Raw genomic sequence first — 25721 nt, 5'->3', positions numbered from 1 at the left:
ATGATGAATATGCTTACAACCAACTGATGAATATAACAAAACAAACTTATTTTTTAGTTCTGGCCATTTGCTGTATATATGCTGTATATATATGCTTATAACCAACTACGTAAAAACTAAAATATGTTGTCCCTTTGAGTTTCTCTCAGTTTACTGTAGATTGATTAAATTAATGGTCACATTATTTGTCTGATAAGTTTGCTTAGCTGAATTGCATTAAGTTATTAATTTATTTTATGAAGAGAAATTGCATGTATTTGTTTTAGTTTTAGTTTATTGGTGTTAAATCTTAAATTTATGTGATATTTCTGTTTTGTGCCATTTATTTTGTTATGTTAATGTTATGCTAATTGATAATGTTTTATTACTGTTGTATGCATAGATAAGTTCTCTCCAGATAATGATATAGGATTTATATACCATGGTATGTAGCATCTTCCCAAGGCAAGGGAGTTAACTGACTGTAAAAGTCCAGTTTCCACCCTTGCCAAACTAGGCTGGAATTACGAAGTTATGTTTTGGCTGGACTACTGAGTCAAGGCATAATCCAATCAAATACTAGTAACAAAATTCGTAAACAACATGGATTTCAACACGCAGATTTCGGTCAAGTGCAGGTTTGCAAAGCATGTGTTCCGTCAACTGGGCATCAAAAGATATTTTCCAAATCGTTTCATGTTTTTAATCAAGGTGTCTTGACTGGGTGCCACCATGTTTGTTTGAAGCAATGCAAGTGATATGAGAAGTGGAATCTTATTGGTTAATAGGGAGTGACATAGAAGGGCGAACTCGTAAATAGCCATTGGTGGCACTCCGATCGAGCCCAGAAATTCCAGTCTTGTTTGGAAAGGGTGGAAACTGGACTTTTACAATCAGTTAACTCCCTTTCCTCAGGAAGATGGGTATGAAGAAAAGTATGTTGGCTGTTTTCGGTTGAAAGATTGTTGCATACCTGTGTTTGTGTCATATTGTAACAATATATATATAGTGTATCTCAGTTTTCTGTTTCATTATTTATAGATGAAGCAATAAATGTGAGTATCTGATGTTTCCTGTTTGTTTGTTTTTACATAATAAGAGGCAATTATGTTAATAATTGGGAGCCCAGTTGTCTAAGGTTGTCTATTTTATATATATACCAAGCAAAAACAGTTAAGCAAAACTCGGTTTTTATAAACACACACATTCAATATTGATATTAGCAATTAGTCATGGGAAACACTGTTATCTTGTTATCAAAAGTTTTCTGTCTACATTTGTAATAAGGTTCATTCTGGATAAATGAGTGTTTCACATGCAACCCATGACACAAAAGTCGTGTGAATACACATGGAATTAATTGTGTCTCTAAAACATTGAGACGACCAAGTCTTTGAAAGGCATTTAGAAGTGATACACATAAGAATGAGAATTTATGGATGTCAACTTCTTCATTATGAGGAACACAACGTTTCGGAGGACTGGCTTACTCCTTTATCAGGGGCGGTCGGGTAGCCTAATGGTTAAAGCATTCGCTCGTCATACCGAAGACCCGGGTTTGATTCCCGACATGGGTACAATGTGTGAAGCCCATTTCTGGTGTCCCCCGCCGTAATATTGCTAGATACATGTATTGCTAAAAGCGGCGTAAAACCATACTCACTCACTCACTCCTTTATCACACCTGATCATCATCAGTTAGCATTTACTCTGCAATATTGTGTATAATAATATAGAAGTTGACATCCATAATTCTCCTCTTCTTGAGACAACTGTCAGAAGTTTGAATTCAGAAAAAATGCTACTCAGATAGAGCACCAACATGGTATGCCTGTACACCAACATCACAAGGCAAAGGGAAGTTGCAAACTGGACAAAATGTCTGTAGTGAGTGAGTGAGTATGGTTTTACGCCGCTTTTAGCAATATTCCAGCAATATCACGGTGGGGGACACCAGAAATGGGCTTCACACATTGTACCCATGTCGGGAATCAAACCCAGGTCTTCGGCGTGACGAGCGCACGCTTTAACCACTAGGCTACCCGACCGCCCCCAAAATGTCTGTAAACCTGCTGGACACTTTTAATGTGCATAACTGCACCATATCGCGTCTTGGGACAAAGTGTACAGCATACTTTTCAAGTTGCCAACAGACCATGCTCCAGTCTGTGCACTCAGCAGTATTCCAGCTATATGACAGCGGTCTGTAAATAATCTTGTCTGAACCAGACAATCCAGTGATTGATATCATAAGCATCAATCCACGCAATTGGGATCGATGACATTCATCAACCAAGTAAGCGAGTCTGACCACCTGGGTTGCTGAAGACCATGCTCCAGTAGACCATGTGCAACAACCCAACATGAAAATGGTTACGAGGTGGGGCCATCACAATGTAACAGGCCCCATGTTTGGCCAGAGGTTTGCTGGAGGCTACTGTAACCAACACCAGTGCACAAACTGTCCATTAGATTTTGCAGTATTTTACATGCCCCTCGTTCTGTCGTAAAACATTCCAATCTCATTAAAGGGGGCACAGGTGGCCTAGTCGTCTAAGGCGCCGCGATTCGCTGTGCAGAGTTGCGTCCCTTGGGCACGCCAGAAACCTATGATTGTGGGTTCGAATCCCGGTTTGCCCTGATTATGTTTCTAGGTTTGTCAGCACCATACCTGTGCTCGGGGGTTTCACCGAAGTGGTAAACGTCTGAGACCTGCATCACTTCGGGCTTTCCTCCCACATTAAGCTGACACGCCGTGATATAACTGGAATACTGTTAAAAGCGGCGTTAAACCCAACTCACTCACTCACTCAATCTCATTAAAATCAGATCTCAGTTCTCGCTATTGCTGAGGACATCCTATCATGGGTCACGTCAGAAGGACCTTTCATCTAACCAATCAGAACATCGCTTATCAGATCATGAAAGTGACAGTTGGAATGGGAATTTTGATCGTGCAACCTCGAAAGAACACAGGGTGTTCTGAATGACAGTTATGGGCTTTATGTCTGTACTCATACAATCTAGACCATCTATTAGCCATTCCAAAATGTTATTTTGTTCAGTTATTATTTTTTTAATCGAGTATATGTCAATATATGTTTCGAAGCGTAGTCACAGTTTAAAAATCCTGACGTAAAGCTCGATTAAGCTGCCTTCTGATTGGCTATTGTCGACTTCTTAATTGTCATTCCATTGGTCAGTCAAAGTTTCCCGAAAGTTCAGACTGACGTGACCTGTAATAGGATGTCCTCAGATCTTAGTTTAGCGGTGGCGAGAACTAAGATCTGATTTTAAAGAGATTGTAAAACATTCTACACAGTATGTAAATAAAAAAATTGTTTTAAAATATAACAGTGTCTGATATTAGGCTTGAAAGTCAAGGGATCTGTGTCCTTGTAAAAAAATGATAATTAGGGGTTCCCAGGATTTTGGTACATGGCAGCAAACCTAAAAGACTCCCCTTAATTTAAAACACTGTGTAATGTTCACAGGTTAGCCAATCATCTAAAAGGTGCATTCAGTTCACAGTGCTGAGTTGCATCCCTTATGCATGCCAGGATCTAAGGCTGGGACGGGTAACTTGGGTACTCGGGTCGGGCGGGTCCTGACTAGGACCCGGGTACCCATAGGACTACCTGGACCCGTGGTTAGTCACGTGATATATTGTTTAATGACAAAAATTATCTAAAACTCTATGGTTACACTATAAGTCACTAATGTTCCCATTTCTTTCTGACAATGCACCCATTCCTTCTGACTTTTATATGTTTGAATAAAGATAAAACTTCAGTGTATGCATGACCAGATCGTTTTAAACGTCCATCTAAATACATTTTGCCAGGGCTAAGGTCAAACTTTTCCATATCGGACAGTTTGTACCTATCTCTACATATCTACAGCGGGTTCCCGGGTAGGGTCAGGTAATAAGTTGGAGGGTGCCCGGGTAGTATATTTGGACTCGTCCCAGCCCTACCAGGATCCTATAGTTGTTGGTTTGAATCCGAGATTCCTCCTACCGTATTCGACTAGTAAGCGCCCGGGGCGCTCTCAAAATTAGAAATAAGGGGCTTTAATTTTAATATAATTTTGGTGAGAAAAAAAACAGAGTTGAAAGATTGTAAATTTCATAGTTTCTGCTGACAGCCTGAAATGATACAAAAGAAAAGTATGTGCGTATTATACACGACAGATATAGTTTCCAGAATTTAATTGCCCATAATTAAGGGTGCATATAAAACACGAGTGCGTATTATACACGAATAAATAAGTCTTGTGTACATTGATCAATCAGAAGGGGTGCTAACTGGGGTTGTTCACTAGCCAATATATCAGCAAATATCGCCGTGGGCGCTCATTAGAGCGGGGCGCTTATTACGTCGAATACGGTAATTATGATCCTTAGGTTATCAGCACATCGCAATCATGTGAGTTTCAGAGTGGTAAATGTCTAAGATCTAAACCACTTTGGACTTTACTCCCACATGACTCTTACCAGACGTGATATGACTGAAATATTGTTCAAAGTATTAAGCCAAACTTACAAATTAATAAGATGCTGTTCCATTAGCCCAAAGGCTGATACGGGGGTGGGGTTTCAGAGTGTAAGCATTACTCCATGTCATCATGTAAGATATAGAATTCATGAAGCCTGGTCATTAATATTGGGACTTCAGAATGTACCTTATATTAGGGTGAATAGGGTGAGTGAGTGAGTTTGGTTTTACGCCGCTTTTAGCAATATTCCAGCAATATCACGGCAGGGGACACCAGAAATGTGCCTCACACATTGTACCCATGTCAGGATTCGAACCCGAGTCTTCGGCGTGACGAGCAAACGCTTTAACCACTAGGCTACCCGACCGCCCCATTAGGTGAATAGAGGGGAAATAGGGCTTAACATTGCATCCAAGACACATTTTACAGATTCCGAGCCAGCCAGTCCTTGCTTTATCCCGTTAACCCGAGCACAGGGCGGGGTAACCGCTAGTAACATCTTTTACCACTCGGCTAAAGGGTCAAACCACCGACCAAACACTCTCCAGGCAGACAGATGCTGTATCTACACCACAGGGGTGATCTTACAGAGTCATTTGAACATTATGCTATTCAGATCTTGACCTAAATACTGACAAAAGACAACTGAGATGGATTGTACAGATTTATTATTAATATCGTATGGACATATTTATGCAAATTTTCTTACAATTGCATATTATTCAATATTTACAATATTCACACATGTACAAATTACAAAGTATAATACCATTAAAAATAAGTCGCACTGTCATTTTGATTTCAATTTAAGAGTTCAATTTCTTGGCTCCATAAGATGCCTTAACATTCTTTTCTAAATGTTTGAGACAGCCCTTAGATGTAGGGTAAGTATGCAATCTTACTCATCCTTAAATTTGACATACTAAGATCCCATACTAAAGACATTTCTTTGTTATGATAAAGATGATCAAGAATGTTCTTTGCTAAAAGAATATAAAAAAGCACATCCAAAACAACTAAAATATACAGTAGCATGAAATAACAAAACTTCTTTACAAAAATAAAGCAGCAGTATTCTTGATCATTTTGCAAGATGACTCAGTTCTCAAACAAATATAATTTTCATCATAATCTGAAAAAAACAAAGATTACATGTAATTGTATTAATTAGGGTTGCAACGAATACACTATGAGGCGAATAAAATTCGTATCACGAATATTGGGAAACGAATACGAATATTATTCACGAATACAATAACAAGTCAGCAGTTGATGTATTGTTTGTTATGTTCAGTGAAGCAATAACAACAAAATATTTGACATGGTTTGTTCATTATTAATATATTATAAATTTCTATACTGCACTTATCCAGGTGCTAGTATCTGCTCAAATGCTACCATGACCAGTGACCACATTACTGTCAAATTAAATAGTATAAGAGTGTTGTCTTTTGAAGAAATCTATGCATATAATATGTTCTTATGGATATTTTTATGTAAATGCACATGATTGCATGTTCATAAATATTCGATTCTAGTGGCCAGGAATAACGAATTCAATTCATGAATCGATACAGTTCGATTCACGGAAAACATGAGTGAATCGTAACAGCCCTAGTATTAATAGTAAAAAATGTGTTCATTTCACTAATTTATACATTTAGATAAAATTCTAATCCACAAATGCAAATGAACAGCCTTGTTACATGATACTGTATCAGGAAGATACTGTAAACGCTTACCAGTAATCACATACCATGATTGACATCAACAACAGCTGGCAGAAACATGACTTCTCCCAGTGAAATTGACAGTATTTATCACAGACATTTGAAATTGATATGAAATGTACATGATGAAATCTACATCGTCTATTCAGTAACTGGGATCACTGACATCTGTTTTCTTCTTTCCCAGGACATCTCCTTCCCATTTGGACAGCTGCTCAATAAACCCACGATTCGGTCGGATCGTTGAGCAACACTCCTTTATGTGGCTATAGGCTTCCTGTGATAAAATTAAATTTTGAATATATCAAAAGATTATTGAAGCGTCACAATTGCATTGCAAAATCCAAAGCCAACATACTTGATTATACATTTTGTATGACAAATACCATTTGATAACATTGCTACCACTGCATTTTTAGCCTTAACTTACAATTAGTCACAAGGACCTGTAGCTCACTTGACTAATGAAAAAGGAACGATTTGAACAACTTAAGATGGCTTCATAAGAACTTATTAAGAGGGAACCTGCATGCCAAATTTCATCTTTTTCAGCCAGTGAGTATCAGAGGAGAAAATATTTAAGAGCATGGTAAAAGCGCATCTGTTAACTGCAAAGGTAAATGTCGGAGTGCTGGGGTCACAGGGTGATGTACAGTGCTCGCGTTAACGCAGAAACCTGCGTTTTACACCCATTAAAATCATATAAACACGCAAAAAATATTTTGCATGCGTGTTTTGCACGGACAGATTGTGATATACTTAATTTTGTATTAACACCATAAAATAAAAAACTATTCAAAGCTGATAGCCTGCTCACGATGTTCAGACGAAAATAAATCAAAACCTGGAAATTCCCATTGCTAAAAATAGAGTGTGGCCAGATGGGGCTTTGAATCGCGTCCTTTATATTTCCATATATGGTCTTTGGGCAACGGAATAACTAATCTCAGACACAGGATGTCATTCGTTACTATCGATGGAATTCCCCGGAAGTCGTTCGTTTCATTCAATCAGAGCCCAGCTTACAAGTAATAGTCGGTAATACGAACGATCATAAACAGAGCGACAGAAGAAAACTTCCACACATGGGCATGTGCTAACAACAGTCATATTTATTTATTAATGATTGAACGTTCATTATATCAAAACTGGACCGTAAGTTAAAGCTTGGTCATAATTATTAGCTGTACTAGTACTGATTTTATTGAAATAAAAACTTCACACGTGAAATATTTGAATTGAAAATTATTATTTAATTTCTGCACGCACTGTACAAAAAACCTACCGCAAACACTGGATGTACCTTTAAGTTAAGTAGTTGGTCACCAGAAAGAAACCCCTAATGGTAGTGATGTAGAGCCATAGCCCTTGCATCGACGGACAAAGCAATAGCACTCTTAGCTTTGACCAGTTAAGAGGTAACTGGCACGTCAGTCAAATTGGCCAAAACACTGGCCTGACGTCTGTGGACAGTTTGGGCCTGTTTGAACTTGTTTTGCTATTTTTACGAAGGTGAAGGATGGTTAACCTTTGCCTGAACCATCCTACTGACAGCCTCTCCTAATGTTGCTCAAACAATGTCTTTGTCTTTCAATCAGGTGAGCTACTTATAACCGTCTAGTCAAATTACAATCATGAGCAAAGAGAGTCTGTACAAACCAAAGCTTAAATGGCTACAGAGCTCCAGATAAGCTGCGTATCTGCGTGAAATACGCATAAAAAATGCGGAAATACGCAGTAAAATAAAATCCAAGTGTATCAAATACGCAACGAACATTACAGATACGCTTCAAAAATAAAACTTGTGCGTATCATCAAAATATTGTGAAGTAACCCTGCGTATTCGATTAGCAAATCAGCAACTTATTTTGAAATTATAAACGGGCATTCCGTCAACCTTGCCAAACTCCACGATGACAGTTACATCATGATCATTTGCCATCACACTTTCTTGTGGAAGTATCGTGGTATTTTTGAGTCCTATACAGCTCTCGAACCCACACGACACCAGTTTGCAAGGACTAGATGAATAGTGTTTTTAAATATTTAACTTAAATACCCACATGTGTAAAAACTAGTAGGTAACAGAAATTTGAATACCCAGATAGAATTACTGATACCCAATGATTTTAAAATGCATGGGTAAAATACCCACAACACCAAAAGCTTATCTGGAGCTCTGGGCTAAACTACTCAATTGTGCTGATGTTCTTCAGGATGAACAGAAATTATCAAGTACAGATCAGATTTTATATATTACTTTTAACCAACCTTAAGCGTCCACTTGAAATGATGCATGAGATAGGCAATGATGACTGTGGCACTTCTACTGATACCCAGCAGAGAAAATACCAGTATAGCTTTCTGATCCTGTCTCTGAGTATCTGAGGATATGAAACAAAGACTTTTGTTATGTGTGAAATGATGAAATATTGCATTTATCTGAAAATATATATTTGAAATCTCACTTGAGTGAAATAACATGTATGCACCAACAACTTTCAGTCAAACTCAATGACATAGTGGTTGACTGTAATAGTAATAAAATACATATAAATAATAATAAAACATTTGTTACTTTTTGTCAAATAACATGAGTGAGTGAGTGAGTGAGTTTGGTTTTACGCTGCTTTTAGCAATATTCCAGCAATATCACGGCGGGGGAAACCAGAAATGGGCTTCACACATTGTATCCATGTCGGGAATCGAACCTGGTTCTTCGGCGTGACAAGCGATTGCTTTAACCACTAGGCTACCAGCCCCCCCCCCAACAGTATCTACTTGTCCAGATAATACTTATCCATCTTAGCTAATTCCAGCCTTTTCTTCCCAAACAACTTGTCATATGATTACACTGGTTCACAGCCAAAAGGATAAAGAAAACCGGCTGAACAAAACTGAGCCGGTCTCACTAATACCCTCGACCTCGTAACCCCCCATGTGATGCCTTAATGTTTGAGACGGTTTCTCTTAAAAAGCACAATATTATAACAAAGTAATGGCATGATTATAAGATGCACTGGTGCATCATAAGCAAAATTATGATATAGTACACTTGACATGAAAAATGTTTAGCAATATTTTCTCCGAAAATCCACTTATTGAAATCTAACTTTGCACTACACGTCTCCTCGGTAGAGAAACAGGCTCCACTTTGGAAAAGAATTCATGAAGAAGTGTTCAACTCATATGTCACATAAATTTTGAAGTAATATAAACAGTCTAAGTTCGAAACATGTACAAAATCATATTTTCTAAAAAATCCACATATTAAAATCAAATTTTGCACTGCACCTCTTCTATTAGCATGGGAACTCTTTCCTTAATTCTAAAAGAATCCATGCAGTAGTTTTCAAGTTATAGCTCACACAAATGTTTAAGTAAATAAATTCTAAGTTAAAAAAGGAAAAATAGCTTTACTTTTTCAGAAAATCCAAATATTGAAGTCAAACTTCACACTGTACCTCTTCTATTGGTGTAGAATGTGTTGACTAGGGCTGGGACGGGTAACTCGGGTACCCGGGACGGGTGGGTCCTGAGTAGGACCCGGATACCCACAGGACTACCCGGACCCACGGTTAGTCATGTGAGATATTGTTTTATGACAAAAATTAACTATGTAACTACATGGTTACACGACAATTTTAAGTCTCTAATGTTCGCATTTCTTCATGACTTTGAACACGTTCCTTCTGACTTGATGTATGTTTGAACAAAGCTAAAACTTCAGTCAACTACAGTGAATGCATGACCACATCGTTGTATACGTGTCTCTAAATACATTTTGTACTGTCAAACTATTCCAAATCGGACATTTGGTACCTTTCTCTTGACACCAACAGCGAGTACCAGGGTAGGATCGGATAATAGGGCTGTGGGTACCCGGGTAGTAAATTTGGACTTGTCCCAGTCCCAGTCCCAGTCCCAGTGTTTACCAAGTTTGAAAAGAATCTATGCAGTAGTTTACATTACAAAATAAACATGATCAGCGAATTATTCACTGATGGATATACTGTATAGACTGTATAGACAGACTGATGCGAATTTCAATCTGCAGACCAAGACTGAAGGACTTTGACCCTAGACCGACGCTACGACGATGGAAGGGCAAACGAAACAGACATTTATACAGTGGCAACGTATCGATAGCCAAGATATTGAAACCCACCTGTCGATAGATGATGCAGGAAAAGTATGGCATTGTTATTATTAATATTTATATTTATGCATGTAAATAAAATACAAACAACATGTATATCGGTGTTTTTATTGTTTATATATTATGAATACATGTAACTTTTGAAAGGTCTTACTAAAATACGCTAGGGGGCGATTGGGATTTTAAATTTTCCGGACCCCTGCTGTATACATCAAATAACAATCAGTGTGTGTGAGGCATTGTACCATATGTGCAAATAGACTGATCAGCCTGTGAGTGCGCCATCTGTCACCACATTCATACAACACTGTCATCCATGCAAAATCATCTTAATGGCTCAGACATGATAGGGACAACATCTGGCTATCAGTCTTTTAAGTTACCGTATTCGACATAATAAGCACCCAGGGCGCTCTCAAAATTAGAATTAAAATTAAAATTAGGGGGCTCTTATTAGAATATTATTTTGGTGAAAAACAACAGAGATGAAAGATCGTAAATTTTGTGGTTTTTGCTGACAGACTGAAATGTTTATATACGACGGATGTATTTTTCCAGAATTTAATTTCCCATGATTAAGGATGCATATAACACACATTGTTTATACACGATTAAATAAGTCTTGTGTACATTGATCAATTGGAAGGGGTGCTAATTGGGATTGTTCACTAGCCAATATATTATTAGCAAATATCGCCGTGGGTGCTTATTAGAGAGGGGCGCTTATTACGTCGAATAAGGTAATTGAAGTGTATGCGAGTTGACTGTAGTCAAATTCAGTGATGCTCTGACAATGGATTAAAGCCAATTTATCTGGCTACTCTAGCCAATTGTTGCAGAAAAAATATTTGGACATTAAATTTACATGCAAAATCTTTATCCTTTGATCCTTTGTTGATTAATAAATAATTAACGCATTTATCACCAAAATTTCTCCACTCAAGTATTTACAGTTAGGAAATAAGATTCCAAGCATGGTAAAAAGGTTCTTCAAAATACATTTCTGGAACAGAGAAAATCTACAAATGTGTTTGTAAGTACTTCAGAGCTCCAGATAAGCTTTTGGTGTTGTGGGTATTTTACCCATGCATCTTAAAATCATTGGGTATCAGTAATTCTATCCGGGTATTCAAATTTTTCTGTTACCCACTAGTTTTTACACATGTGGGTATTTAAGTTAAATATTTAAAAACACAATTCATCTAGTCCCTGCAAACTGGTGTCGTGTGGGTTTGAGTGCTTTATAGGACTCAAAAATACCACGATACTTCCACAAGAAAATATGATGGCAAATGATCATGATGTAACTGTCATCGTGGAGTTTGGCAAGGTTGACGGAATGCCCGTTTATAATTTCAAAAAATGTTACTGATTTGCTAATCGAATACGCAGGGTTACTCCACAATATTTTGATGATACGCACAAGTTTTATTTTTGTAGCGTATCTGTAATGTTCGTTGCGTATTTGATACGCTTGGATTTTATTTTACTGCATATTTCTGCATTTCTGATGCGTATTTTAGGCAGATACGCAGCTAATCTGGAGCTCTGGTACTTTCTCTGCTGTTTCCTCAAGGTTCAGAAAACAGAATATATCGCCATGCATATCGTCTTGATATCATTACCTTCCACATGGTTCTATTGACAGATGTTGATATAGTTGGACAGTTGAATGTATTTTCAATTATATTAAGGCTGGGAAGAGTTTAAATTTACTACCCGGGTACCCGACCCCCTATTAACCAACACTACCCGGGTACCCACTCTAGGTCTCAAGTTAGGTACAAAATGTTCAAATGGGAAGTTTTTTTACTGGCAAAAAGTATTTATAAGTAGTATAAAACGATCTGATCGTGCCTATACTGAAGTTGACTGAAGCTTTGTCTTTACTAAAACATATAAAATTCAAAAGGAATGTGTGCACAGTCAGAAAGAAATGCGAACATTAGCGACTTGTACTTATAAAATGTAACCATAAAATTTTATTGTTAATGTCACAAAAAAATATATCACATGATTCCTGTGGGTACCCAGGTCCTACTCAGTACCCACCCGATTTGAGTACCTGAGTTACCCGTCCCAGCCCTAAATGATATAATAAACATGGTACCGGTAGCTGCAACACCATCGGGGTAAAAAAAATAATGAGCATCGATCTACACAGTTGGGATATGATGACATGTATCAACCAAGTCAGTGAACCTGACCACCCGATCCATTTAGTCACCTCTAATAACAAGCATAGGTTGCCGTAGACCTTTATTCTTACCCAGAATCCCCACAGGTGCCGATCGATGATAGATTGTTTGCAACAAACCATTTATGACTAATGAATGCTCCAAAATCCCAACCGATTGCCAGCCAACACTAACAGATCTGTTCTATACTTACCAATAAAGGCACAGGCTGTTGCAAACTGGCTATAGAGATCAGCGTTATTTCTATCCTCTGCCTGTATGTGCAGCAAGTTGGGTCCGGGGTCTGGGAAACTGACAACAGAGTTAATACATGTCACATCTGCACTGACAAATAGACACCTTAAAACTAATTATGGCACAAAGTCAATCTCATTAAAATCAGATCTTAGTTCTCGCTACTGCTAAACAATGATCTGAGGACACCCAATTACGGGTCACGTCAGACCGACCTTGCGCGAACTTTGACCGACCAATGGAATGACTGACAAGAAGTCGATCAGAAGGCAGCTTTCTTGTTCTTAACGGCACTAATTTCAAAATGGCGCCTATGCTTCGAAACATATTTTGACAAATTCTCGATTTATAATTTAAAACCTGAACAAAAGAACATTCTGGAATGGCGAATAGATGGTCTAGATTGTGTGGATTCAGTCGTTTCAGTCAATTCAGATTGGTCAAATGATCAAGTGTATTTTTTACCAGAATAGAAATGTCAGTGATATGTTACATGCAATCTATAATTCTGATAAATCTGATGATTTAAAAGTCATACCGTATTTGACGTAATAAGCAACCCGCTCTAATAAGCGCCCAAGGTGATATTTGCTAATATATTGGCTAGTAAACAATCCCAATTAGCACCCCTTCCGATTGATCAATGTACATAAGACTTATTTATTCGGTATAATACGCACTCATGTTTTATATGCACCCTTAATTATGGGCAATTAAATTCTTGAAAAATATATCTGTCGTGTATAATACGTACAGACTGTTACTTGGTGTCATTTCAGGCTGTTAGCATAAACAATAAAATTTACAATCTTACAACTAATTTTGAGAGCGCGGCGCTTATTATGTCGAATACAGTATTTCTTTAGCGTCCCCCAAGACACACATTGCACATGTTTTGCATCCATTCTCAATTCGTATGTGTATACAATGAAATATGTTGTCTCCAGTAAAACCCAGCAACAATCAGCCGTTTTTTAGTAAATGTCAACGGTAACAAAATCAATCACTTCCTCTACTTTTTCTAACATGCATGCATCCATGCATCCCATCCATCCACGCATACATCCAAGCATCCATCCACACATACATCCATGCATCCCATCCATCCACACATACATCCAAGCATACATATCCTTACAAAGTCTCAGATTCAACACAGCAGTTGATGTGGCCCTTGATTTTCAGATCCTTCTGTATGTACGCTGCATTGCCCTGCCTCCAGTTGCCCAGATACAGGACGCCCTGGATGATCTCTGTGGGGTAGGGCTTCAGCTCATCCAACTCCTGACACAGAGAAATGTACATTGTATAGGAACATTGAAATTAACAGGAAATGTTGAACAGTATCAGAATCCCACAAAAAATATTTTTGAAAGGCTGAGAAAGTGTATGTAAAGAGATGACCATATTTTCATATTTAGTTTTGAAAAAAGCATTCCTGAGCTGCAGTATTTTCATTTTTGTATTTTTTTCCCAGTCAGTTTTACTTCTTGTTTTTCAGATTTTCTTGATTAATATGCCAGATCCAGGAGGCAAATTAATTTCAAAATTACATGTATCAGGGTTGATCTGAGGTTACCGTATTCGACGTAATAAGCACCCAGGGTGCTCTCAGAATAGAAATAGGGGGCTCTTATTAGAATATTATTTTGGTGAGAAAAAAAACAGAGTTGAAAGATAAATTTTGTGGTTTATGCTGACAACCTGAAATGTTTATATACGAGAGATACATTTAATTGCCAATTTAATTGCCAATAATTAAGAGTGCAGATAACTCACAAGTGCATATTATACGCGAATAAGTAAGTGTTTTATACATTGATCAATCAGAAGGGGTGCTAATAGGTATTGTTCACTAGCCAATATTTTAGCAAATATCGCCATGGGCGCTTATTAGAGTGGGGCGCTTATTACGACGAATACGGTATTTCCTAAAAATAAAATATAGGTTCGGAAAGAAAGTACCGGTACAAAAAAAAATAATTCTAATCTGAATATGTCAATTCATCAATGATTCTCCCTTACATTCTATTGTAAAACATAACCTGAACCCATTCACTACCATAGCTTCAACTTGAAAGTAACATCACATCTCTATCTCTGTTATATCTAACATAGCAAAGAATTGTTCTTGTATTATAGGCATGAAAATACATATTTAGATAATTAAGGGAAGTTAAATCAATAAGTCATAGAAATAAGAGGGAATGTATACCAGATATTATAACAAGAATTGGCACCATCTTAGAGTGTGGGGACACACTCTTCGTCAGAACGAGGGTTGTATTATAGGCATGAAATAATGGTATAACAGTAATTATAAAAGTAACCCCCTTTTTAACCCCCGGAATCTGGACTATTCCCCCTCAAAACCATATATGAACCCAAGGGCAATTTCCTCTACGTTTCCTCTCCCAATCTATTTTGTCTCTGGCAACCTGCACATTCCCTTGCTATGTTACTTTTATTGTTTTGCTCTAGTACTCCGACCCTCGACCCACTACTGTCACCCCTGGTTATTAGTGGCCCAGTATGTTTCCTGTGCTCTTCAACTCCAACATCGACTGCCCTCAATATATCTTCCCATGTGTTATACCTATATCTTACTGTTTTAGCCCCTCATATTGCCTACTTTTATAATTACTGTAGCTGTCTTAATGAGTTGCTAATTACCATTATTTCATGCCTACGGTATAATACGACCCCCGTTCTGACGAAGAGTGTGTCCCCACACTCTAAGATGGTGCCAATTCTTGTTTTAATATCTGGTATACATTCCCTCTTATTTTTATGACATTGATTTAACTTCCCTTTAATAATCTAAATATGTATTACACTTTCATGCCTATAATACGTGTTCATGAGCTTGAAACATATCTACATTCCAATAGCTGCTTGTACAAGTGAGCCCACAATGTATTTCATGTTTACAATAAATCAGGTTATTGATGATGTTTTCCTAGTAACAATACAGCACATGCAAGTCCTAATGGTACCTGGCTGCATATTACTCTGATCTTCCAAAGCAAATATTCAGCAATTTCAATATAGAGTTCTATACTAATATCGCCACCTGATTTGATTGATGCATGTCATCATATCCCAATTGCGTACGTTGATGCTCATTATGTCAATCACTGGTTTGTCTGGTTGAGATTTGATTATTTACAGATCATCATCAAATAGCTTTAATATTGGTGTGGGTGAGTGAGTGAGTTGGGTTTAACACCTCTTTTAACAGTATTCCAGTTATATCACAGCGTGTCAGCTTAATGTGAGGAAAGCTCTAAATGATGCAAGTCTCAGACGTTTACCACTTTGGTGAAACCCACGAGGACAGGTATGGTGCTGACAAACCTAGAAACATAATCGAACTCACAATCATAGGTTTCTGGCGTGCCCAAGGGACGCAACTCTGCACAGAGAATCGCGGTGCCTTAGACGACTGGGACACCCGTGCCCCCTAATATTGGTGTGGTGTGGTGTGTGAAATAACAAACCAACAACTATTCAACAAACAATAAAATAACATTGGAGAAAGAGGAAATGAAAAGAAAGTCAAGAGTTGTCTCCCTATATTCTCCCAAACTCACCCTAGGCATAAACAGTATCTTCTGTGTCCTGAGGAATGGGTACAAAGCAGAAAATTCCTCATAGCCTCCTAAAAATAAACAAAACATAGGATTGAGATGAATAAAATATATGTTTCAGTTAGTCAAGAAGATAATGTATTATGTCATGAGAAATTATGAGAACAACTATTTCTCACCTTTCAAAATTTTGACTGGATTTCTGCTGCCATATTCCCAAAGCAACCGAGCACACTCCACAGCAGGGCCTGAGGACAAAGCATGATGGGAATCTTAGTAAAATCTAAATACTTGTATACATTTGTATACTTATCCTGTATCACTCCTTTATGCATTTACTGCTATATCTTGACAGAAATACGAAGCTGTGTGAGGTCGAGCTGAAGAGGAAGTTGTTCCAACTAGTTGTGTGGCTAATACTATCACACAGCGCCCACATGACCGCGGATGTGATGACATCATGTATCTTCACATTACTGCTTGATCGTAACATCTGAAGACATCATGGGGATGCAGCTCTGTGACAGGTGGGTAACTTTAGATGAAGTAATGCAGGATAAGTATACAAATGTAATAAATATTTAGATTTTACTAAACATTTTTACTTATCCTGCATTACTCCTTATTGCATCTAAATCGGACAGTACAGTACGGCCCAGGTAAAAAAACAGTAATAGAAAAGAGTGAAAGCTAAAGCCTAGAACTAACCTATCGAGCTAATGCTTGCGACATGAAAAGCCTTCTTGTCTTGGATGCAAGGACCAGGGAGTTCGAAAAGCCAGCTCCGGACTGCTGGAGAAATTAATATTGTTTATCATCACGAAGCAATTTGAGAACCGTGTTCAGATCCCATGAAAGAGGCCTTGTGATCCTCTAGTCTGAAGGAAAGCAGCAAAGCTTGGAGTTCCAGAGTGAGTGAGTTAGTATGGTTTTATGCAGCTTTTAGCAATATTGCAGCAATATCACGGCGGGGGACTCCAGAAATGGGCTTCACACATCGTACCCATGTTGGGAATCGAACCTAGGACTTAGGCGTGACAAGCGAACGCTTTTACCACTAGGCTACCCGACCGCCCCTGGAGTTCCAGAAGATCGCAAAATGACAAAGACCGAGTTGAGGGCCCCCCAGGTAGGTAGTAATGGTGCTGCCCTTGAGGTGTCATTAGCTGCATGAAAACAGAAGACATTCGGACAAGAATTGGGGACACACAGTTGGATCCTGACGCTTCTCCTTACAAAATGACTCAAGGAATCACCACTTGTTATAAAATCCCTGGGTAGAAGGTCTGTGTGCCATGGCTATGGCTTTAGCTGCTCTAGCCAAATAGCCCTTGGCGCCTAATGCCCTTTGAAGATGTACCAGAGGTGCAGATGAAACATGCTTGGCGACGGTATGGTAAACTGCTGTGTAGATGTATTGGAAGGTTCTGCCACCCTGGTAGTTCATTCAAGTGGGTCATTTGTGACCAAGTCCTTGAGATACATAGACCAGTCCATTGCTGGCTACCATGGCATTATCAAAATCAGAGTGAGGCTCTGGGTTGCTTTGATCTTTTTGAAGAACCCTGGGAAGAAACATAGGTGGAAGAAAAACGTACCGTCTTAGGCCTTCCCAAGGGATGCTGACAGCATCTATAGTCCAGGCCTGTGGATCCGGAACAAGAGAAATGTAAGTCCTCAGGAAGTTCTGGCTGGTAGCAAACAGGTCCATGTTTGGGTAGCTGAGATGTTGACAAACCAGGTTGAAGAGTTTCCACTCTGTAGGGGTCACCTTGTCTGGTCTGGATAGAGCATCCGCAAGGATGTTCTGGCAACCTGGGATGTGCTGGATGAGAAATTGCAAGTCCAGTCGATCTACCAGATGGAAGAACCAGAATGAGAGTGTGTCGTCCCCTGGTTGCACAGACACCAAACCACCATGATATTGTCTGTTGACATGGCTAGCTAGGCATTCTTGAGACGATTCTGCCAGTGAAATATTGCCAGAATGAGGGCTTCCAGTTCTTAGTTGTTTATGCGCCAATCGTTTGACCACAGTCCTGAAGCAATCTGGTCCTCCAGATGAGCGCCCAAACCCTGAAGAGAGGCACCTACAAACATGCAAGAGCTAGACACCTCCTAGCACATTCAACTCCACCATCCACCAACGAGATGTGGTTTGAGGTGAGACGGTAGGATGATGGAGACTGACTGCTCCTGGTGCCTGATGAACGGAGCTAGGAACTGCTGAATTGGGCGCACATGTGAGCGTCCTCTGGATTCAGATCCTGCACCGAAGTGAGGTGAGGTGAGGTGAAACGGGGTTTTACGTCGCGTCCAAGATTATTTCACTTATATAGCGACATGCATGTATGTGTGTGTGTTTGTGTGGCTGCTTGTACTAGTCCGGACTGATGCCGATTTATAGTGCTAGATCACTAACATGAATATCCCACTCAGACACAGTATACTGACTCCGAGCCGACCAGTCCTAGTTTTAGCCCCTTAATGCCGAGCGCCAGACAGGGTAACAACAAGTATTATCTTTTAACGTCTTTTGGTATGACGCGGCCGGGGATCAAACCCCGGACCTTCCGCTCTCCGGGAAGACGCTCTACCACTAGACCAAGGAGGTGAATCACCAAAGTGATTTTCTTTGCCAGTGGTGAAGTGTATGGGGTTGTTACAGAGCTGGAAGCAGATGGCGCCGTATCTTGTGCCATCTGTCCCTCAAGCAGTTAAGTGGTGCTGGTCAGTCTTGAACAGGTCTCCTATAAAATGGAGCGTGAAGAGTGAAGTGAACTCCGACTTCAGCTCATTGACAATCCACTTCAGCTGATGGATAAGGCGCCTGGTGAAATCTGGGTGTAGGATGAGAGTCACAGAGTCCTGGTGGTTCAGTAGGCAATCGTTGATATACAACTCAATCTCATTAAAATCAGACCTTAGTTCTCGCTACCGCTAAACAAAGATCTGAGGACACCACATTCGAGGTCACGTCAGAACGACCATTCATCCGACCAATCAGAGCGTTGCTTACAAGATCATGAAAGTGACACTTGGAATGTGATTTCTAATCATGCATCCTCGAAAACTTTAACACGGGTGTTCCGAACGATAGTTACGGGTTTAACGACTGAATACATACAATCTAGACCATCTATTAGCGATTCCAGAATGTTCTTTTGTTCAGGTTTCAAATTTTTAATCGAGAATTTGTCAAAATATGTTTCGAAGCGTTGTCACCAATTTGGAAATAGTGGCGTAAAACATGAGAAAGCTGCCTTCTGATTGGTCCTTCCATTGGTCGGTCAAAGTTCGCACAAGGTTGGTCTGACTTGACCCGTAATGGGATGTCCTCAGATCTTTGTTTAGCGGTAGAGAGAACTAAGATCTGATTTTAATGAGATTGTACACAACTTGAACTGGATGTTCCTCGGGTGTAGGTAGGTGACCACTTCCTTGGTGATTCATGTAAATAGTCACAGGGCCATAGAAATGCCAAAATGGGAGCTCTTCCCATTGGTAGTAGATACCATTGAAGAGGGACCTGACGAATAACCTGTTGCTGGGGTGGATAGGCAGGCATCTTGCACGTCAAATCTGATCATTTTAATTGTTGGTGTTGATTCTGGTCCTAAGCAGCCTCAACGTTATCATGCAGAAATATGGCAGGCTTACTAGATAATGCTTGTTGAATATTGACAGATTGTGAATCATCCATAGCTTGTCCGAGTCCTTCTTTGGAACAAGGAATATGGGAGAGTAGAAGCCTGGCTTATTGGAACAACAATACAGTGACAAGTAGGCACCATCAAGTGCAATATATTAATGCAATGGGAAAAAAAAAAGGTAAGACATGACATCACAAACCATAGGACTGATGTAAATCACAAATGAAACGTTGAATTGAACAACAAGCAAGGATGCCAATATATTGCTGGAGCTTTTATTCAAACATGACTAGTCAGTCTGAGTGACAAGCAGTACCGTGAAGATACTTGACATCATCACTTTCGTGGTCACGTGGGTGCTGTGCGATGGTATTAGCCATACAACTAGTTGGAACAACATCTTTTTCAGCTGGACTTCACAAAGCTTCATCTTTCTATCAACAAATAGCAGTAAATGTATTAAGGAGTAATGCAGGATCAGTTTAAAAATAATCCAAATATTATTAAATCAACATAAATTCCAAGCAAAATAAATTTTCTTAACATGTTCTAATATACTTCATTCATTCTGAGGCAGTGATAGATATTGGCTTTGTTTGTTTGTTTGTTGTTTAACGCCGCACTCAGCAATATTCCAGCTATATGACGGCAGTCTGTAAATAATCGAGTCTGGACCAGACAATCCAGTGATTGACATCATGAGCATTGATCCACACAATTGGGATCGATGACATGCATCAACCAAGTCAGCGAGCTTGACCACCGATCCGATTAGTTGCCTCTTACGACATGCATAGTCGCTTGTTACGGCAAGCATGGGTTGCTGAAGACCTATTCTACCCCGGATCTTCACGGGTCAAATATTGGCACTAGTCCCATAGTCCTTGCCAAACTGCCCAATAGTTAAGGTATCATAAGGACAAGTAGAAATTTACAATTTATAAGGGTTTTACCATATGTTATCATTATAAGGACTAGAGGACTAAAAATGTTAGTTTCTATCACTGCTGAAAGACCACCCATACATAGGTCATGCCTTTGCATCTTTCTGAAAACTATCCACTTTTTGTTTTCAGAAAATAAGCCTTCAGCTTGTAATGACTAAAATAAAGACAATAAAGGCAGACACAGACTTTATGCTGTCATGAAACTGATGCAGCAAGCCTACGATGAATATGCGTGAAATCATTATTGTTGAAACAGAGCTCCCTTGGTACTTTTACACCAAAGAGTATACATTTTTTTAACATTCTGCATATAATGCTGTTTCTGGTGACACTGAATTGCTCTCTGTGCGCTGTCCCAACTCACAACAATATACATGTCTAAATAAGCGAGATAAGCGCAGTCAATTTCATGTAAATAAAGATTTGTAAAGAAAAAACAGGTATGCGGATTGAAGAGAATACATTGGGTAATTACGCCATGTTTTTATAAGATTTTGTCATTGAAAATCTTCATGTGTTTTGCTACTAAAAGGTAATAATGTAAGGGGGATTTATTTTGCGTACTTTATGCAATTACTCATCTAATCTGGAGCTCTGTTGCAATGAGCAAAATTTCAGATAATCCTATAAACAGAATACCGTATTCGACGTAATAAGCGCCCCGCTCTAATAAGTGCCCACGGCGATATTTGCTAATATATTGGCTAGTGAACAATCCCAATTAGCACCCCTTCCGACTGATCAATGTACAAAAGACTTATTTATCCGTGTATAATATTCACTTGTGGGTTATATGCACCCTCAATTATGGGCAATTAAATTCTGGAAAAATATATCTGTCGTATAAAAACATTTCAGGCTGTCAGCATAAACCACAGAATTTATCTTTCAACTCTGTTTTTTTGCACCAAAATAATATTTTAATAAGAGCCCCCTATTTCTAATTTTGAGAGCGCCCAGGGTGCTTATTACGTCGAATACGGTACCTGTAATTAATCTAGTCTTGGTAGGCAAACCAGTGGCTGATAGCATGAGCAATTATTTATGCTGTATTGGTATGATAGGACTCAATCAACATTCTGACCACGCAATCCTCATTTGAGTTGACTGTGGACCGCCTCCGTGGTCTAGTGGTAGAGCGTCTGCCCAGAGAGCAGAAGGTCCGGGGTTCGATCCCTGGCCGCGTCATACAAAAAAACGTTAAAAGATGGTACTTGTTGTTACCCTGTCTGGCGCTCAGCATTAAGGGGCTAAAACAAGGACTGGTCGGCTCGGAGTCAGTATACTGTGTCTGAGTGGGGTATTCAGCGTTAGAAATTGGCACTAGTCCTGTAGTCCTTACCAAACTGCCCAATAGTAAAGGTATCCTAAGGACTAGTAGAAATTGGCCCATTTTAAGGGTTTTGCTATATGTTATCATTATAAGGATTAGTGGACAAAAACTGTTAGTTTCTAACCCTGGGTATTCATGTTAAACTGCGGCATGGTATCTCAGTGAGCTAGCACTATAAATCGGCATCAGTCCGAACTAGTACAAGCAGCCACACAAACACACACACGTACATGCACGTTGCTATATAAGTGCAATAATCTTGGACGCGACGTTAAACCCCATTTCACCTCACCCACCTAGTTGACTGTGTAAACATGGATACTTGGTACTGATCGTCATGGGCTTTTCATGTATTTTAATGCAGTATGTAAATAGAACTAACCTTCATCCTTGAATGATGCGGAGTTACTGTCATACACAACAATGTTCTGTTTACATTCCAATTCAGCATCATACGGTATAACGTAATCATCGTCTTCATTCTGAAACAGACAATTTCATTTGTAACAGACAATACATATATGTATATTTCAGATGAAACAGATGCTGACAGTACACATATATATTTCAGTTGAACTAGACAATACACATGTATATTTCAGTTGTAATAGACAACACACATATGTATATTTCAGTTGTAACAGACTGTACTTGTATATTTCAGTTGTAAAAGACAGTACACATGTATGTACTTTAGTTTTAACAGACAATACACACATTTATATTTCATATGGTACAGAAGATGATGTTGTCATGTTTCCTGGAAGATATGTTGCATTGTATAGATTTACTACTGATAATCAGATTGCTCTTTCAAACCAATAGCAATCAGTTTTGAAATTTAATAAATTCCCAGGACTAGCTGTAACAGTCAATATATATGTGGTATACATTAATCTAAACATGGGCACTCCATAGGGCTGAAACGATATCCAGGGACACCGATGATCGCAATTCACTCCATACGATACAGTGCGCGATTTGTCAGGTGCTGTATCTTGATTATTCACGATACGTTTTTTTAATAAACTTTTATCACAGAAACGTTTTGAATGTTGTTTAAATGAATTTCAAATTCAAATCAAGTCATAAAAACGTAGGGACAATTTAATTTTCGCTACACACACATACGTCTTCGAAAATACAGCGGCTATGCTAGCTTTGTATATCAGTAGCAGTTCAAGCTTTCTGATTGGCTGAGCGGTCTCTAACTAGAACATGTCGGAAAAAGCAGACGCTCGTCCTTTGCTTGAGAAACCACCGGGGTCTTACTGTGAAAATGTTACTGGTACTTATCTGGTCCATGTAGGACTGTTACTTTTGTGTTTGCTGGCCATTACATGGGAATGGCAGATGATTCATTAAGTTAAAATACTCATTACAGTATATATTTTATGACTCATGAACATTCATTCACTTTCATTTCATTTTTCATTTTAATAAACTAAGCTTTAATTCATTTATCTCTTGTCTTCTCTTGTCACTATGTGTATCATAGCGTATCTAGATACGTATCAAATCGTGATGTAAGTATCGAGATACGTATTGTATCGTGACCTAGGTGTATTGTTGCAGCCCTAGCACTCCATGTTTCAGAAATCTACTGTACAACAGAGTATGCTAAGGAAGCAGTTAAAAAAAGATGTCACATAAAACCAATATTTCTTTTTGTGGTTTGCGAGATACCCCAACACTAGCCATGAAACTTGTGAAAATCAACAGATTTATCAGAAAAAAACAACACAGAAATCATGATAGTACCCTTGCATATTAAGGTATGAATGTTATATAACTGAGAGTAGTGTGAAAACAGCCTATGTGACAGTAACAATAACTGACAAATTATGTTTAATGCATGATTAAATATATTAGTTACAGATTTTAATATATATAAAATGTTCAGAATTCACAATTTGCCATGAATAAGCTGGAATCCAATTGGTATTTTTAATATGGTCGGTGTGTAAAAAGGAAAGGTTGGTCGGTAGGCATGACTATTGGGGTTATGACTGACTATTGGGATTATTTTCAACACTGAAATTGCATTGCAATATCAGCCCACATTATTGCAATAGTATTGCGATGGGTGTCAAGTACTGCAATAGGTAAATCATTTTCATTATCTTAACTAAGTATAGGGGTATAGGGGTGTAGGGGGTTTGGCACGTAGAGGTTTGGCACGTAGGGGTTTGGCATGTAGGGGTTTGGCACGTAGGGGTTTGGCATGTAGGGGTTTGTCACGTAGGGGTTTTTGGAGGCAATCCTAACTTCATGTGTAGTAATTTAATATTATTATTCATAGATTGACATCAATATAGAGTAAACACAATTATTACCTTTGGTGCTTTTTTGGCTGTAACCACATGACTTTCATTATATTCATGACGTTTTCTTGAATCTAGAAAGTAAAGAATTTAGTCATAGCTTTGTAACCATGGTTACATAATTGATGTGTACAAGTCAAAAACTCTAGAACTGCAACAGTAAACAAATTATACATGTAACATACATTAAAACACATGCACATTCTGCACCCATAATTTTTTAGTCTACTAGCCTGTACTGAAAATGATGCTAACACCCATGTTTGCACTAGTAGCCTTCCCAAGACATGACAGCATAGGTTTCGAATGAAGATGACTACATTGCATTTAACCTTCCGGCATATTATCCCATATAATGCAAGTATCACTATGTGCATACATATAATGCATAAGACCTTTGAAAAATAAGAATTCATATTCACTCCCCACATCCACACACCTATGAAATACGTAAGTTATACAATCTCGGTCTGCAATCGATCATTTTAAGGTTGGAACCCTTCTTCAAAATCAAATAGGCTATTTTTTGTATACTGTCATAATCAATTGTGACAATAGTGACAATGAAAAATGTCTAAAGATATAAAGCAGGGTTCTGAGGGCAAGCGCATCAAATCACACCAAAGTTCAAACTAAGTATACACATCATGTTTAGCAGATGGTTAGATAAATCACATCTCATTGTATTTACCTATCAGTAAAAGATAATTAGGATCACTCAAACATGAGAAAACAGTTGATTGTTGTAGCATATTGTACAAATCAGACGGTTCCATAAATTCCAACCCCTCCATTGTGAAATCTGTACACAGGGGTAAAAACGATATCCAAAATTCCCTTGGATAGCAGATGACACTTCTTGCGTTGATGCTTCACCAATGTTGTAAACAAATGTTCATCCGCCAAAGAAAATATATCACTCTTTGTGTTTTAAAAGCTTCGGATAAAACACTAACTTTCACAGTAGTAATGGGCAGTGTCTGAACTCAGTAGAGCAGAGTTGCATTGTATCCAATCCCCAATGTGGAATTGCAAATGTTGTACATTTGCTGTAAGACGCGTTGCCATGTGCGGATG

At 38.6% G+C, this 25721-nt stretch overlaps 1 protein-coding gene across 1 annotated transcript; it reads right to left on the bottom strand.

Moving 5' to 3' along the window:
* Positions 1–5923: 5923 nt before the first annotated feature.
* Positions 5924–25720, bottom strand: LOC124120257 (serine/threonine/tyrosine-interacting-like protein 1). Its single transcript, XM_046483037.2, has 9 exons — positions 25336–25720; positions 24657–24718; positions 22703–22802; positions 16567–16635; positions 16391–16458; positions 13936–14081; positions 12757–12854; positions 8478–8590; positions 5924–6483 (listed from the first exon to the last, which is right to left on the bottom strand). Exons 1-9 carry the CDS (start codon positions 25436–25438, stop codon positions 6352–6354), a joined length of 891 nt encoding a protein of 296 aa, XP_046338993.1. The 5' UTR covers positions 25439–25720; the 3' UTR covers positions 5924–6351.
* Position 25721: the final 1 nt, after the last annotated feature.

Source organism: Haliotis rufescens, unplaced genomic scaffold, assembly GCF_023055435.1.
Source record: "Haliotis rufescens isolate VD_foot unplaced genomic scaffold, xgHalRufe1.0.p SCAF_38, whole genome shotgun sequence".
Classification (NCBI taxonomy): Eukaryota; Metazoa; Mollusca; class Gastropoda; order Lepetellida; family Haliotidae; genus Haliotis; species Haliotis rufescens.
This window is presented reverse-complemented; position numbering and strand designations above follow the sequence as displayed.

Excerpts from the sequence above, each read along its gene's own strand:
- LOC124120257 (XM_046483037.2), bottom strand. The coding sequence starts at position 25,438 with ATGGAGGGGTTGGAATTTATGGAACCGTCTGATTTGTACAATATGCTA. Across the intron at positions 16,459-16,566 it reads TCCAGTCAAAATTTTGAAAG|GAGGCTATGAGGAATTTTCT; the intron begins GTGAGAAATAGT and ends GTTTATTTTTAG. Across the intron at positions 8,591-12,756 it reads AACAGCCTGTGCCTTTATTG|ATACTCAGAGACAGGATCAG; the intron begins GTAAGTATAGAA and ends TCATATCCTCAG.